Raw genomic sequence first — 14,494 nt, forward strand, 5'->3', positions numbered from 1 at the left:
TTCCCCAATCAAAAATAGAAAAATAATGATAAGTAGCATATAAAAATACAAATAAGAATTAGAACAAAATATCGTACAGATAAATAATCAGAATGTTTAGATATATAGCAACCATATAGTTTGCAACTTATAAATTGTCTCAATATTATACAAGGTCACAGCTACTGAATTTTTACTCTGCAAACATATGATAGACGACCCACGGATCTTTATAATTGAAATTACAAATAATATATTTTTCATTTTGGCTTAATGCAGGATGAATGAGATCGCTTTGTATCAGTAGGCTCTGACATTCACAAATGATTTCTTGTAACTCTCTATTTATAAATTATCTTAATGCAATTGTAAAAGACGTGTTTCACGCCACCAACTATTTGGATGACCTGCAACAGATGAGAGGGCGGCACCAGTCGCCCAGAGGTGCTTTAATGCCTAAGTTAGAGAAACGTGATCTCAATATGCGTATATAAGCAAAAGTTAACGTTTAGTGTTACATTTAGGTGTTATTTATAGAGGTGTTAAGGACATAGATAAACACTTGTTATTTCGTAATAAGCGGACGAGATAACCATCATGATCTATCGATATTATCATATCACACGGTAAGCCCATGGGTCACATGTGCCCTTGGACAATGGACGCATGGGCTCTTGGACAGTGCGGCCCCCAATCTTGGGCCCAAAGGCAGAACTTGTCCACTAGTCATGAATTTATAATCAAGGGACTTAAATATCCCTTCTAATTTCTCTGCTAATTTCCTATGTGCTAGCACAAAGGGAATTAATTTATTTCATATATTTTTAATTATCGTGAAGGCACCTTACCTCGCTGGCTTGGGTTAGGTAGGCGGCCCATCAGACTTCCCTTCCTTCTACCCCGATGAGGATCCACATTAACTAAGGTATGGGTCCAAATTTGTCGTTGTACCCCAAAAATGTGGTCACGTAACTGTTCGCACACTTTTATTCTCTCCCATTGAAAAAAATGGTAACCGTCGGCATTGTCACCCGTTTGGCTTCCCAAGAACCTCCTCATCATTACCCTTTCTCCTTTTTCATTTTCTTGATTCATTTCATCTCTCCCATTTGTGAAGTATATCTTCTTGCATTTTCACATTCTCTCTCATTTTTCTTCTCGCACCTTGTCTCATGGCTAACTGCGGCTCCTCACATACCCCTAACCAACCTTCGACCTAGACTCCGACAAAGGCCTCTTCCCACACTGTTGCGGAGTCTTCCGACGATCGAGCCCCTTGATTCTTCAAATGATTCACTTGGCGTTCCACCCTTACTAAGCGAGACCTAAAGAAAGTTAAGGTCCACCTATCACATCCCCCATTCTGTAGAGCTTTCTATTCCAGAGGGAGGATGCGTTGATAAGGAAGGGTACTCGAGATCTGTTGCCCTCTCGGTTTGTGCCCCAGCACACGGCTTGCGATTCCCCTTCATTCACCCAGTCCGCGATGTCTTGGACTTTTTGGGGTTGGTTCCTGCTCAACTTCATTCATATGCGTGGCGTGTTCTACTATGCTCGTGCATGGTTTTTTTTCATGACCTTGGAGCCTTTGGGGGAGACATACCCAAACTTGACCGCCAAGGAATTCCTATCTTTTTATTCCATCAAGGGATTACCAGGTAACATTTGTAGTTTCCGCATTCGTTCACAATATTTGGCGGCTTTTGAGCCCCGCCACTCTAGTGCCAAACGATGGCAAAGAAAAGTTTCCTTTATTTCTAGTGGAGGTTGGGAATTTCCCGCCTTCGAAAGACACATTCAAGATTTTCCCGTTCGTGCGAATTAGGGTAAAGTCTCTAACGACAAAAGCCTCTTGCTAGAGCTAACTGATAAAGAACGCTCTCGCGTTGATATAGTCATCAACTAAGCTAAAGAAAATGATGGTGGTCTAGGGACCGAGCAACTCCTGACCACTACTAACATCGACAGATTCCTCGTGGTGCCTGATCGCGCCCACGTTGGGGGGTGTAAACTTAAGGTCGTGATACCTTCAACAAAGAGGCGTGCTTCTGTGTCTGTTGAGCGTCCCCGAAAATGCCCTCATCATAGTAAAGGCGGCGAGGGTGAAACCATAGAGCCGCCGTGAAGGTGGAAGTGGAATCAAAAGGGGCCATGTCTTCTGGTTCTAACGTTGCTGTTGGTAGGGGTATAAAAATTAATCGAAAAATCAGACCGGACCGGCCTGAATTGGTGGAACTGGTCCGGTTTTGGACCGGTTCGCTTAATTCCAAAATCGGTTGGTACCGGTCGAGTTCCAGTTCTATGCTTTTTAGGATTGAACCGGACCCGTTCATTATATTATATATTTTAATTAATTTTTTTAATATTATATAAAATTTATAAATAACATATATAATAATATTAAATGTAATTATATATAAGATATTGTTATTATAATTTATAACATAAAATTTTAATCATACGTAATAAATTTATTTGATCATATGCTTTAAACATAAAATATATATATTAACAACATTTTATAGCAGTTTTTTTATTTGTTTTATATCAGTTTTTTATAACAGATTTGTTTATACATAACATATTTTTCTTATAAAGCAGATTTTTGTAAATAGTAACAGATTTTTAATAAAAAAAAATTTTTTAAAGTAGTTTTTTTTTTAAATAGATTTTTTATGACAAATTTATATTTTATTAAAACCGAAAAATCGGATCGGAACCGATAAAACTGGAGGTACCGATTTAGGATGGTAACCAGTGCATAATTGGTTTTCAAAAATGCAAAATCGGTGCATACCGGTTCAGTCTTAAATTTTGTCCAAATCCTCTCCTGTGAGGCGCCCAAAGCCTCTCCTGTGAGGGTGTCGCCGCCCACATCACCAGGTCTTGATGACCTCAATTGGCTCATGGGGCAAGCCCTTGTTGACCTGGCAATGACCTTCGACTTTGATTTGCCTTCTAAGAGCATTCCCAATGGGTTATGTAAAACCCATATTTTTGTAAAACTTGAAAGAAATAGCTCAATATAGTCTATCCAATGGATTATGCATTTTATAACTAATATCCAGTTTACTACAGTACCATCTCTACCTCTATGGAATACTATTCACACTTGTATAAATATTTAATTCATTTATCTCTCTACTTTTTTACTCTTTATTCATTTTTTTATCTACTTTATACTTTATTTGAAATGAATAAAATATATTAAAAAAGTATAATATTTAAATGATATAAAGAAAAAATAGATAAGTTGATATATGATATATTGTAAAAGTCAGTATGTAAAATAGAAAAAGTGAGTTTTGGTAATGTATTTTAAAGGATAAGATGAAAAATCCATTGGGAATACTCTAGAGTCTGGCTCAGTGGGTTCTCCCTCTTTCGAGTTCCCATCCCTTCTCTCCTCGACTTCGATTTCTAATGTCAACGAGATTTTTGCAGACATCTACAACGCATTCTCTATGGGCGTGTTTGGGATGGCCACGCTTGAAGCTCTTGCCCCTCAAGTTGGGGGTGCCCAAACCAACATCTACAAACTCTGTGGTGGGCAATATTCTATGCCTAATTCCCTACCAGCGACCACCTCAGGGGGTGAGACCCCGCCAACAGATCAAGAGAGGGTCTCTATTCCCTCCCCTTCCCCCTCTTCTTTTGGCAGTGATGGGGACTCCTTAACTCCCCAGGAGGGGGGCGAGTCATCCTTGGAAGAGGGGAGAGATGGGGCCAATCCAAATAGAGTTGGCGGCGGGAGTCTTGGCAACCATGGGGAAAGGGACCAAGGTGAATGCCAAGATGCCTTTGTGTTCGCATTAGTGCTGGAATGATCACACCCATGGGTTGGACAGCTTCTCTGGAGAACCCCTTCAGGGGAGATGCGAAGGGTGCAGCCTATCAGGGCTAATACCCATTTTCATGAAAGCATCTCAAAATAAAATGTCGGCTGAGCCCCTGTTTTCTACTAGGACCCGCTTGGTCGCGTAGTTGGCTATCAGGAGGGTGATGACTAGGGCGTCGTCATAGGGTATAAGACCTCTTAACAGTCTTCATCTTTGAACGAAATGGTAGGGGAGTAATTTAGTATGGGGTGTTTGGGAGGCTTATCTGCCATATACACCCCATGATACCTTGTTCTACGAGCATGAGCCTTCCTGCTGGACGTTGTTGCACCTCCACCAGCAAACCCTCCCGCTATCATGCGGATTTCCCTAAAAAGAGCTTGGTCCCGCTCACGTGGCTGCTGAGGGGTGTTGTGTCTTTGTTCTCTCTCTTGTTTCTGTCATTTGGGACTTATGCTTCGTCTAGGTTCACGGTTGTGACCCGCTTCTCTCTTGGGCTTGAGATACTCGACCAACATTTGCTCGAGCTCCCCACTTCCCGCCAGGCTGGAAACCCTTTTTTTTTTTTTTTTTAATGTTGCACAATCTTCTGTCTAGTAAGTGTCTGACTGGTGGTACTTGCAATAATGATGCCCTCTCGCCGGCAGCCTGGTTGTTTTCTTGCACGCTTAGATTATTGTGGATGAGGCTGTGTCCTTGCTTTCGTTGATTGGAATATCTTTCACACCTCCCATCTTGATGACCCTGCCCGGTCTTCTTATCCTTGGTGCCCTTTAAGTTCCTAGCCTCCGACTTTGTTTCCTGTTTTCTGGACTCCACAAAAGCATGCAACGTGTTCTCAGCGTTAATGAATTCATCTACCCTATTCATGAACTCCTTCAATGTGGCGGGGGTCTTCCTGGCCAACTCAGCCATGAATGGGCTCCGCGGCCATATACCCTCTATGAAGGCGGCTAACGTAATCTTTTCATCTTGATCATCTGTGGTCAACTACTCCTTGTTGAAGCGGGTGAGATATGCTTTCAGGCTCTCTCTTTCTCTTTGTTTGATGGTGAGCAGATAGGCGACTGGCCTTCGGTGCCTCCTACTCACCATGAATTGCATTAGAAATTGTCTAGCTAACTCCTCAAAACTGCTAATGGATCCTAGAGGCAAAGTCCAGAACCAACCCCGTGCTATTCCCTTTAACGTTAAAGGGAAGGGCTCGACAAGCCACTTCCCTAAGAAAGCCATGAAGGGTCATGTGCGCTATGAAGTTCTCTAGATGATCTAGCGGGTCCCGTGGCCCATCATACATGTCCATCTGAAGAACCTTAAATTTGGGTGGGAGGGGTACTGCCATTACTTCCTCACTGTAGGGGAGGTCAGTCTGGTTAAGCAATTGTTCCACGGAAGTGGACCCTCCCATCCTTCTTGCCATCTCTTCATACTTGTCAATGAGGCTACACAATTCTTCATATAACCTCTTATTTTCCATCTCTTCAATATTAATGTCTCCCGCACTGTGTTAATCTCCTTCCACTTACCCATTTTGGACAGGTGGTGTAGCGGCGTTCTGCAGCTTCAATTCTTCATTCTCCTTTTGTAATTGCTCCACTACCATCACAACCTCTCTCAACTTCTGCTCGACTTCTGCTAGCCTCATTTTTATCTCTGTTGCATTCATCTCTTAATTACAGGTTGCTTGAGATCGCATAGTAGTTGGCATGTCAAAATCAGGTTGAAGTCTGTAGAGATCCCACTGATGGCGCCACTGTAAAGGACGTGTTTCACACCACCAACTACTTGGATGACCTCCAACAGATGAGAGGGCGGCACTGGTCGCCCAGGGGAGCTCCGATGACTAAGTTAGAGAAACATAATCTCAATGTGCATATATAAGCAAAAGTTAGCGTTTAGTGCTACCAAACTTGTGGTTGAACTTTGACTAATCATGGGAGCAAAAACACAAGAGAAATTATTTATACAAGTCTCATATAAGTTCATATTAAAAAAATAGATCTCACCTAAAAAAGTATAAAAAAATTATTCTTTATTAGTGAGATTCACTTTTTTACAAATGACTTGTATTAAATTTACCTATTTGACCCATAATAAATTGGAATGCCAGGGAATTGGACGTACCATACGATGGGTTTTGCTCCTACAAGGACATGGTTGTCGAAATGGTTGTTCCCTTGGAAAAAATTTCCAAAATTTGCTAGTCTATTGATAGCTTGTTTTTGTTTAATCGTGCATGTTGTAAAGGATGTTTGCATTTATCCATGCATTTCGACTATCCACACCATTTAGAAGAGGAAGAAAAATAAAAAATTAAATAAAAAAATGTTATTCATCGGTTTTATATCATACATTAATATTCAACTTGTCGTAAATATGTATATTTAAATAAAATAATAAAAATGACAGATCACATATTAATATACGGCGTAAAAGATTATAAATAGAAATTTTCAAAGATTATAAATAGAAATTTTCAAAGAATAATTATATTTAAATGAAAAAATATATCCATAATCTATTTTCTCATTATTCTCTCATCATTTCATGACTTAGTATTTGATGATAGGTTCACAAATGAAATATAATAAATAGTCTCCAATCATCTAATGACATATAAGAAAATTATAAGAAAATAATAAGAATTGAAATAATGGGCATCATTACTCTATTTAAATTACTACACATAATTTACGTGACAAATTGTCAAATAGTGGCATTTTTTTAATAGTGATAAACACACAACACTTTATATAACACTTTTTACAATACATATTATAAAATAAAAGTATTTTTATAAAATGATGTTAGTTTTATAAAATATTTTATGAAAATATCCCTCTTTTTAAAATATTGTTGTATAAATTGTAAAGTTTTGAATACAATTTCGGTGGCCGTTTCGATCAAGATACTGGAATAAAATATTTCAGTATCGGTACTGTTTTGTGTACCATTTCTGAATAGTATATACATGAATAAATTATATATATATACACAAATTATATTCTAAAATAACAATAAAATAAGTCATAAAACAAGTAATATTTCTCAATACAAGTCTTAAATTTTAACAATATACATACTTGTAAAACTAAATAAGTTCTCTATTAAAATAAAATCACTCATCTTCGTGAAGAAGAAACGAAACGAAGAAAAGGAAAAAAAAAAAAGTAAAAAGAAGTCGGCTAACCAATAAAAGAAGAAAAAAGAAGAAGTCGGCATCGCGGCGAACCAAGAAAAGGAGAAAAAACAAAACGAAATTAAATGAAGAAAAATAAAATCCATAAATATCCCTTACTTTTATTTAAAATTACATAAATGTCATAAATCCATAAATACATTTAGAATTTTGGATTTAGTATCGGCCAAAATCCAACATACCGGCCGAAACACTCCAATACAATTAAAATTTAAGCCGATAAAAAATAACAGACTTACCTGTACGGCTGTATTACGAAAACGAAATATTTCAGCCCACGGCACAAAATTAAAAAGCTTGATAAATTGTTGTGTGTTTATCAATTTTTTTTTTATTTTTTAATGCGACTTCAACCAATAGAGTCCGAGTATTCTCTCCTTCAATATCAACCGTTCATTTAAACATTACCTTTTTCGTCTTTATCTGATTCCCTCCCCTCCCCTCCCCAAAAACCGGAATCCAAATTCTTCTCAATTTCAGTTTATCCAGTTTCCCCCCCCCCCATCCTCAACAATAATCCCAAACAATGGTACTCGCTCGATTTCAGCAGACGCGTCACCGTAATGAGGCCATAAAAGTAATTTGGCCGTTTTTAAATAACCGTAGTGCCACTTCCGCGAGTGGGTTTGACGCATAAAGAAGCGTGTATCTGACGCTTAGTTCAACGTGCTCTTTTGGTGTCAATTGACTCAATTCGCACTTTTTATTTCTCCTTTCACCGTTGGCATTTCTGTTTCCGTTGGCTGAAAAAACCTTTAAAACGCTCACAGAGAGAGAGAGAGAGAGAGAGAGAGAGAGAATTTGGTGGATTACGAGAGTTGTGGTGAAGATGTCTGCAGCAGGTGGGGGTGTTGGTAGTGGTGGTCAAGAGGAGGACAAGAAGCCCATGGACCAGCACATTAATCTCAAAGTCAAGGGCCAGGTATATCTTCTTAAAACTAAAGGATACCGTCTTCATTATATAAATTTTTGTGCTTTCTTTTTTGTTTTCTTTTAAATATTTATGGGGTTTAGTTGTTTGATTTGTTTTGTCTCTATCTGGGAATTGAGTGGAACTATGGATGTTGTTTTGAATGTGTGTTTTGGTTGTGATGAAGTTTGAAACTTTGCAATGTTTATGTTTAATGGAGTTGTTTCAGCGTGTGTGAGGCTCAATTTGTGTTTTGGATTTTGGTTGAGGGATCATTTCTGTTGGAAGGAGGTGTGGTTTGAGATTTTGATTTTTCTGGGTTCTTCCCAAGCAATCGGAAGCTGTAAAATTCAGATGGTGCTGTGATAAATATTATGCCTCTGTGTGTGTGTGTGTGTGAGAGAGAGAGAGAGAGAGAGAGAGAGAGAGAGAGTGCAAGTGTACTTGAGTACCTAGTTGGATTAACTATGTGAGAGAGGATTTTGGACACGAAAGGCTCTTTAACTGCATTGCTGGGTTCTAATAAAAATTTGTGGCGATAACAGAAGAGAGAAATTCTTCTTTCTGATTTATATTTTTACCGATTTAAAAAAAAAAAAAACAGGAGAGAAATTGGCTGTGCAGTTATATTATTTCTGTTAGCTTGTCAACTCTTACCTTTATGACTTGGGATCTGGCCCTTTAAACCCACTCTTAGGGAGTAAGCCCCAGGTACACAATATGTCTGAATCTACACCTTAGCTAAGTAAGTGTGTGAAAGAATGTGATTTTATATTGAAAAGATGGTTTAATATTACTTACCAAAAGAAAACATGGTTTTATATTAACTCAAATTGTCAATATGGTGTGTTGCCAGTATATGTTTCAATGATGTTTATTCTGTGAAGGCTGCACTACGTGTTTGATTTTAGATTACTAGCATATGTCGTTGGATTCTTCGTATACCTTTGTGCTGTGTGAAACATAATTGGGTCCTATTTAACTTATCCCAATTGTGTGCTAGAAAATTCTTTTCTCCACTAAAAAAAATCCTTATTATATTTTATTTGAGTTTTGTGTAACGTCCCGGTCTCGAATGGGTCGAAGAGTTACTTCTTGTCACTTAAAATCATATCTCAACCTGACAGTCGTAGACTCCAAATTTTCAATGACGCATAGAATTCATTGTTTCAATTCAACTATTCCAGTATGATTAATCTAAAAACCACAAAATCTCAAAATAAACATCAACCTTTCAAAATACCAAGTCGACTAAGCAAAAAAAAAACAATTGAATAAACTTCTCCAATAGCCAAAGTACTCTCTCTGTACTTAATCCACTATGATCACGTAGTTTTATACACGCTTTCTACTCTTGATCTTCAGCTGAAACATCCAAAACATCTAAAAATATTGTTGAGATAAGGGGTGAGTTATCAACAATTCAGTAATTAGATTACATATACTAGTATGTAAACATGAGCCTTTTCAGAGAGTTCAGAATGTAAAAACAAAACATTTCAGTTTCAATATGCAGATCTCAAAACGTGTTATCAGAAAATTAGAGCGACATTTCACATGTTTATATTCAAAAATCAATTGTTCATATTCAAAGACCCTTCGGCATAACATGACTGAACATCTTCATCTTATCGTATCGTATCGTATCATCAGACAATATCATATATCATGTTTCACTTCCGTGGTAGGGTTGTGCTATCTATGGTGGCCAAACCAGACAGTATCAGAATGTGAAATTTTTCCTTATTCATTCTCGGAGTTCCGAGTGTGCACACAAGAAAGAACACGCAGAAAAATCACTTTGTTTTCAAAGTGAGTGCACTCATATCAAAGATGTTGGTACCAACCTTATAATAGAATCAGAACCATTGTATTAGAACCAGAAACAAAATCAAATATAGAATCAAAAAATCATGTCAAAGATTTTTTAGATACCATATCATATCAAATAGAGCACTGAACATTTTCATATCATTTTCACATAATCGAAACGGATTTAGGACATCTTCATATAACATGTACGAAATTCACAAATTTCATATTTGCTCTTTTGCATATTTAAGAAACAACATATCAAAATATTGATCATGTCTACACTAGTCATGTTAGAAAACACACAGATTTCATGAGTAATGTAGAACACATTACTGAGGTTGTTTTCACATTTCTTTTCAAAGCATATCATGCACATTTTTTCATAAAATCAACCTCATGGATTCTTTAATTTGTCTGAATTTTCCCACATTTTCCCACAACTATGCTGAATAAATATCAATCGTTACCTATAAAATACACATATAATTTATTTAAATTTCCAAACAAATACGTAATTCGTAATTACATTCTAAAATACTTAAAATAATCTATTTTAATTCCTCAAAACTTAAAATATCGTTACTCTCCAAAATATTTTAATTGTCACATAATTTCTCCAATGATCATGTGATTAAACTCTAAAATATCTCCAACTTCCAAACATCTGAATTCTCTGAATAATATTGTCATATAATTAATAAACATTGAATCACTTACTAGGGGCATATATGTAAATTTAAATTTCTAAGGGATTTAACCAAAGATGTGTTCTAACTAGTGAAGTGGAGGAAAGTGGCTTACGATAGAGTAACCAAATATCTTGGTCGTGGGTTTACCCATCAACTTCCGGCGTGGATGAGCAACGGTGGCTGTCCAAGCTGGCAGAACACGAAAATGAGAGAGAGAGAGAACGTGAGAGAAGAACTTACGGTGATTCACAGTGTTGCAATTTACATGCTACCGGTGCCATATGCATGTGGTATGTGTTTGGTGAATTGGAGTGGTGCCAGCCTCGGTGGTGGTGGTTTTCGTGAGGGTTGGTGTGAAGCCATGCGACATGGGGGTTGTCTACTTGCAGCATTTTTCTGAGGTCCACGAGGTGGCTCCAGTCTAAGTATTGCAGAACCGCCGTTGGTGGTGAGTACATGTGCTGCAACACCGCATTGCATGGTGTACATATAATGATTGCTAGAGGGGCTTCTCGGTGTTTTTCTTGGTGGTTCATAGGTGGATCATACGTGTTCTATTTTTGGATGGTTAAAACAGAGGAGTATGGGGGATTGTAGGGTTGCTGTGTGGAGGAACTGGGGCTTCCGTGGTGGTTGGATGGTGGTGTCCGGTGGGTTGCCTTGTGAGGAACTCAACTGGGTCATGCATACGTGACAGGCTCGGTTTGATTTTGGTGTGGTGTAACTCAACTTGCTGTAAGGGACGTCCAAGGCTTACGGTGGTCTCCATGGTGGTGCAACCGACACTGGTGGTGCAGTGTCTTAGACCTAGGTGATAGAAGGGTTGAAGGAGGCAAGTTGATGATGGAAGCTACGGTGGCTGGGCGTGCGGCTTTCTATTTTGCTGTGAAGCGTGGTGCATTGTGTGGAGTCAAAGGGAAGGTGCGACTAGGTTGGCTGTCGGTTGGGTGGTTTGCGGTCGTGAAGGTTCTTGGAGGATGAACCACGACAGTGGGGGTTGACCTTGGTGTCACCAGGCTTATGGGAGCAGTATGTCCATGGCGTTGGAGCTAGACACGACTAGTGTATTCTGTCGCGCGTTCTGCATGGTCTGGAGGTGAAAGGTGGTTTGCGACGATGGCTAGTTTGCTCTTAGAGAGTGGACTTTGGCTGTTGGTGCATGTAGGGACAGTGTTGTTGGCGTGGAGAAAAACAAAAGGAATTGGTGGTTTGCAGCAGACGGGAGAGACTGAGGGAGTTCGTGGGGGAGTGAGAGAAATGGTGAGAAAGAAAACTGACGGGGAGGAGAGAAACTGATAAACCGTTTAGGAAGGAGGAGAGGGAAAAGAGCAATTAAATTCACTTGTTAAAACAACGCCGTTTTACCGACGGGTTGGGTTCCTCCATGGGCTTGGGCTTGAGTGTTACATTTTGTGCTGTACAACTCATACATTGTATGGTCATTTTAGAGAACTCTGTCTTATTTTGTTGTCTTTTTTCCAACTGAAGTAGCTATGTAAATGCAAGTGACCGTTGATTGAAAACTTTTCTTAGTGTAGGTGCATATTTCATTTAAACGATCTCAAAAAATGCATTGATAACTATGGGTGGGATTGAGCCTCACACTGATCAAATAGATTACGGTCAATCCTGACCCCTTTTGAGAACTTTAGGGTACGTTTGGTTACCAAACTCATCTCAACTCATCATTACAATTTTTTTAAATTCCAACACAAAATATAATAAATAATTCAACTTTTTCAAATCTCCAAATAATAATAATATTAAAAAATAATATTCTAACAATATTTTATTATCTCAACTCAACTTAGTTTAACATCCATACGCAGCCTTAAACACAAATCCTTTTTTGAAAGATGTTGTGCATGTTATGACTGACTAATTAGTTGGAATAAATTATTGGCCAAACCTTTACATTTAACCATGTAAGAATGTCTACATCGAAAAATGCTGGAATTGTAAGCAAAATTGTTTTGCTATTCGGGACTAACTCGGAACTAAAAATGGGCTACCTGTTTCATGAACTTAACCCTTTTGAAATTTGAAATTTGAATTTGTTGTGGGTTGTTCACCCCATTTTTTGGTTGGATCTTTGGAACCTAAAAATTGAAACTTCTTGATCAAATCATATTGTCTATTTTATAGGATATTGTTATATGCTTGTGTGTGCGCTCGCTCCATTGAATACTTTTGAAATTGATTGTCAAGTTTATTTTGGCTGTGGAATTAGTAACCCAAAAGACAGAAGCCTTGTGTATCCAACTATTCCAAACTTGTAGTCCTAGCTTCTGCTCCCAGAAATCATGTATGGGTACACTGCACTGTCTTTTATAGCAGATCCCATCAATTTATTCTTTTGTTTGAGTGAACTTCGAGGAAAAAAAATGTTGTGTGGCAATGACGTGTGCTGCCTCCTTTCCCATTGTTTTCCTCTTAAAAATCTCCTCTGCTTTTGTCTGATTGTAGGATGGTAATGAGGTGTTCTTTAGGATTAAAAGAAGCACCCAGTTGCGGAAACTCATGACTGCATACTGTGATCGTCAATCTGTAGAGTTCAACTCTATTGCATTCTTGTTTGATGGGCGCAGACTTCGAGCAGAACAGACTCCAGATGAGGTAAGATTATTATTATTCTAAGTATTATGCATACTTTTTTTTTACCGTGAAATATTTTGGAAGGGGTTAGTCATATTCTGCTATTATACATCATAATAATTGGCGTCCAACCATTTGAAATGTTTCGAACTCATATGCTCATCATTTTTATTTGGGTTAACTGCATTATTCTTGGCTATGTTGTCCCTGTCAAGAGACTACATGGTTGAGCTGATAAACTAAATGTCAAGCCATGGATTAGTATGACATCCCAAACTGTATTTGCATCATCTTACATGCTGTTTTTTCTGTTTTCGCATCATGCACAAAACTTTGATTTTGGGTTAGCTTGAGATGGAGGACGGTGATGAGATTGATGCGATGCTTCACCAAACTGGAGGTGGGAACTATCCTTAACTTCAAATTGCTCTGCACAGAGATGTGGAAGCCGTGGCAAGGAGAGTTTGTGTGAAATGCAAAGATCTTGTTTTGCTTTATCTATGGAACTATTATTGATGTAATTGGAAATGAATCTAATGAAGAATTGAAAAGGTAAGTTGAGGTATTGGGTACCAGTGATACTTCAGACTTTTAATGCATGGTTATGGACCCTGGGTCCTCCATTATGCCTTCTCTGTGTGTGAGCTCACATTGTTTATTCGTTCCAAGGTGTTCAGGGTTCTCTCCTCTTTGATGTGTTAATGCGAAACTTTGATTTTTGATGGTAAGAGACTATTTATTGTTCTTCTATGTACTTCCATATAGTTTTTCTATCCTGCTTTGTTGTAGTCTGAAATTGCGTTGGAACTGTCTTAATCTGCAACTGTCATTAGGAAGTGATATTAACCTGAATATATTTTCTTTGTTATCTTCGCTCTTTTACAATTTTCAATTACTTCGGATTTTAAAAATTCTGGAATGGATTAGGAAATATTATTCCTGTTTTACATCCTTCATTGGACTAAAGTTCTATCATAATGCTGTCCTTCCAACCTTCCTGCTCTTTATCAAGCCAAAATCTTAGAGTTTCATTCATGAAAAATTTCATATGCAAGCCTATGAAAAGGAAACATTTTACACAATTAATGACTACGAAATTTTTAAAATTTAAATTTTTAAACCAAGTTTCGTCATATAAGCGATTTGATGGATGGTGCCTCTACACACTGGATTGTTTTGCAAATATAAGAGTTTTGCTACATACTTCTCCTATACCACACGTCATATATGTTTTAATTTTTTTTAATTTTATTTTTACTAAATTAATTAAGTTATTCTACTTATTATATTTACACCATATACTTGTTAAGATAAAATAAAATTAAAAAAAAAAAGATTAAAAAATCAAAATAGGTGTGCGGTATAAGAATGATGAGTAGAATACATTTTCATTCATTTTTCAGTTTTATTCCTCTGGTTTGTTTTGAAAAGTGAGATGATCTCATTTCATCTAAAATATTTTCATAAT

General features: G+C 37.7%; 1 protein-coding gene across 1 annotated transcript; it reads left to right on the forward strand.

Moving 5' to 3' along the window:
• Positions 1 to 7,685: 7,685 nt before the first annotated feature.
• Positions 7,686 to 13,799, forward strand: LOC109011119 (small ubiquitin-related modifier 1-like). Its single transcript, XM_018992188.2, has 3 exons — positions 7,686 to 7,939; positions 12,898 to 13,047; positions 13,375 to 13,799. Exons 1-3 carry the CDS (start codon positions 7,847 to 7,849, stop codon positions 13,441 to 13,443), a joined length of 312 nt encoding a protein of 103 aa, XP_018847733.1. The 5' UTR covers positions 7,686 to 7,846; the 3' UTR covers positions 13,444 to 13,799.
• The last annotated feature ends 695 nt before the right edge of the window (positions 13,800 to 14,494 follow it).

Source organism: Juglans regia, chromosome 1, assembly GCF_001411555.2.
Source record: "Juglans regia cultivar Chandler chromosome 1, Walnut 2.0, whole genome shotgun sequence".
In the NCBI taxonomy this organism is placed as follows: Eukaryota; Viridiplantae; Streptophyta; class Magnoliopsida; order Fagales; family Juglandaceae; genus Juglans; species Juglans regia.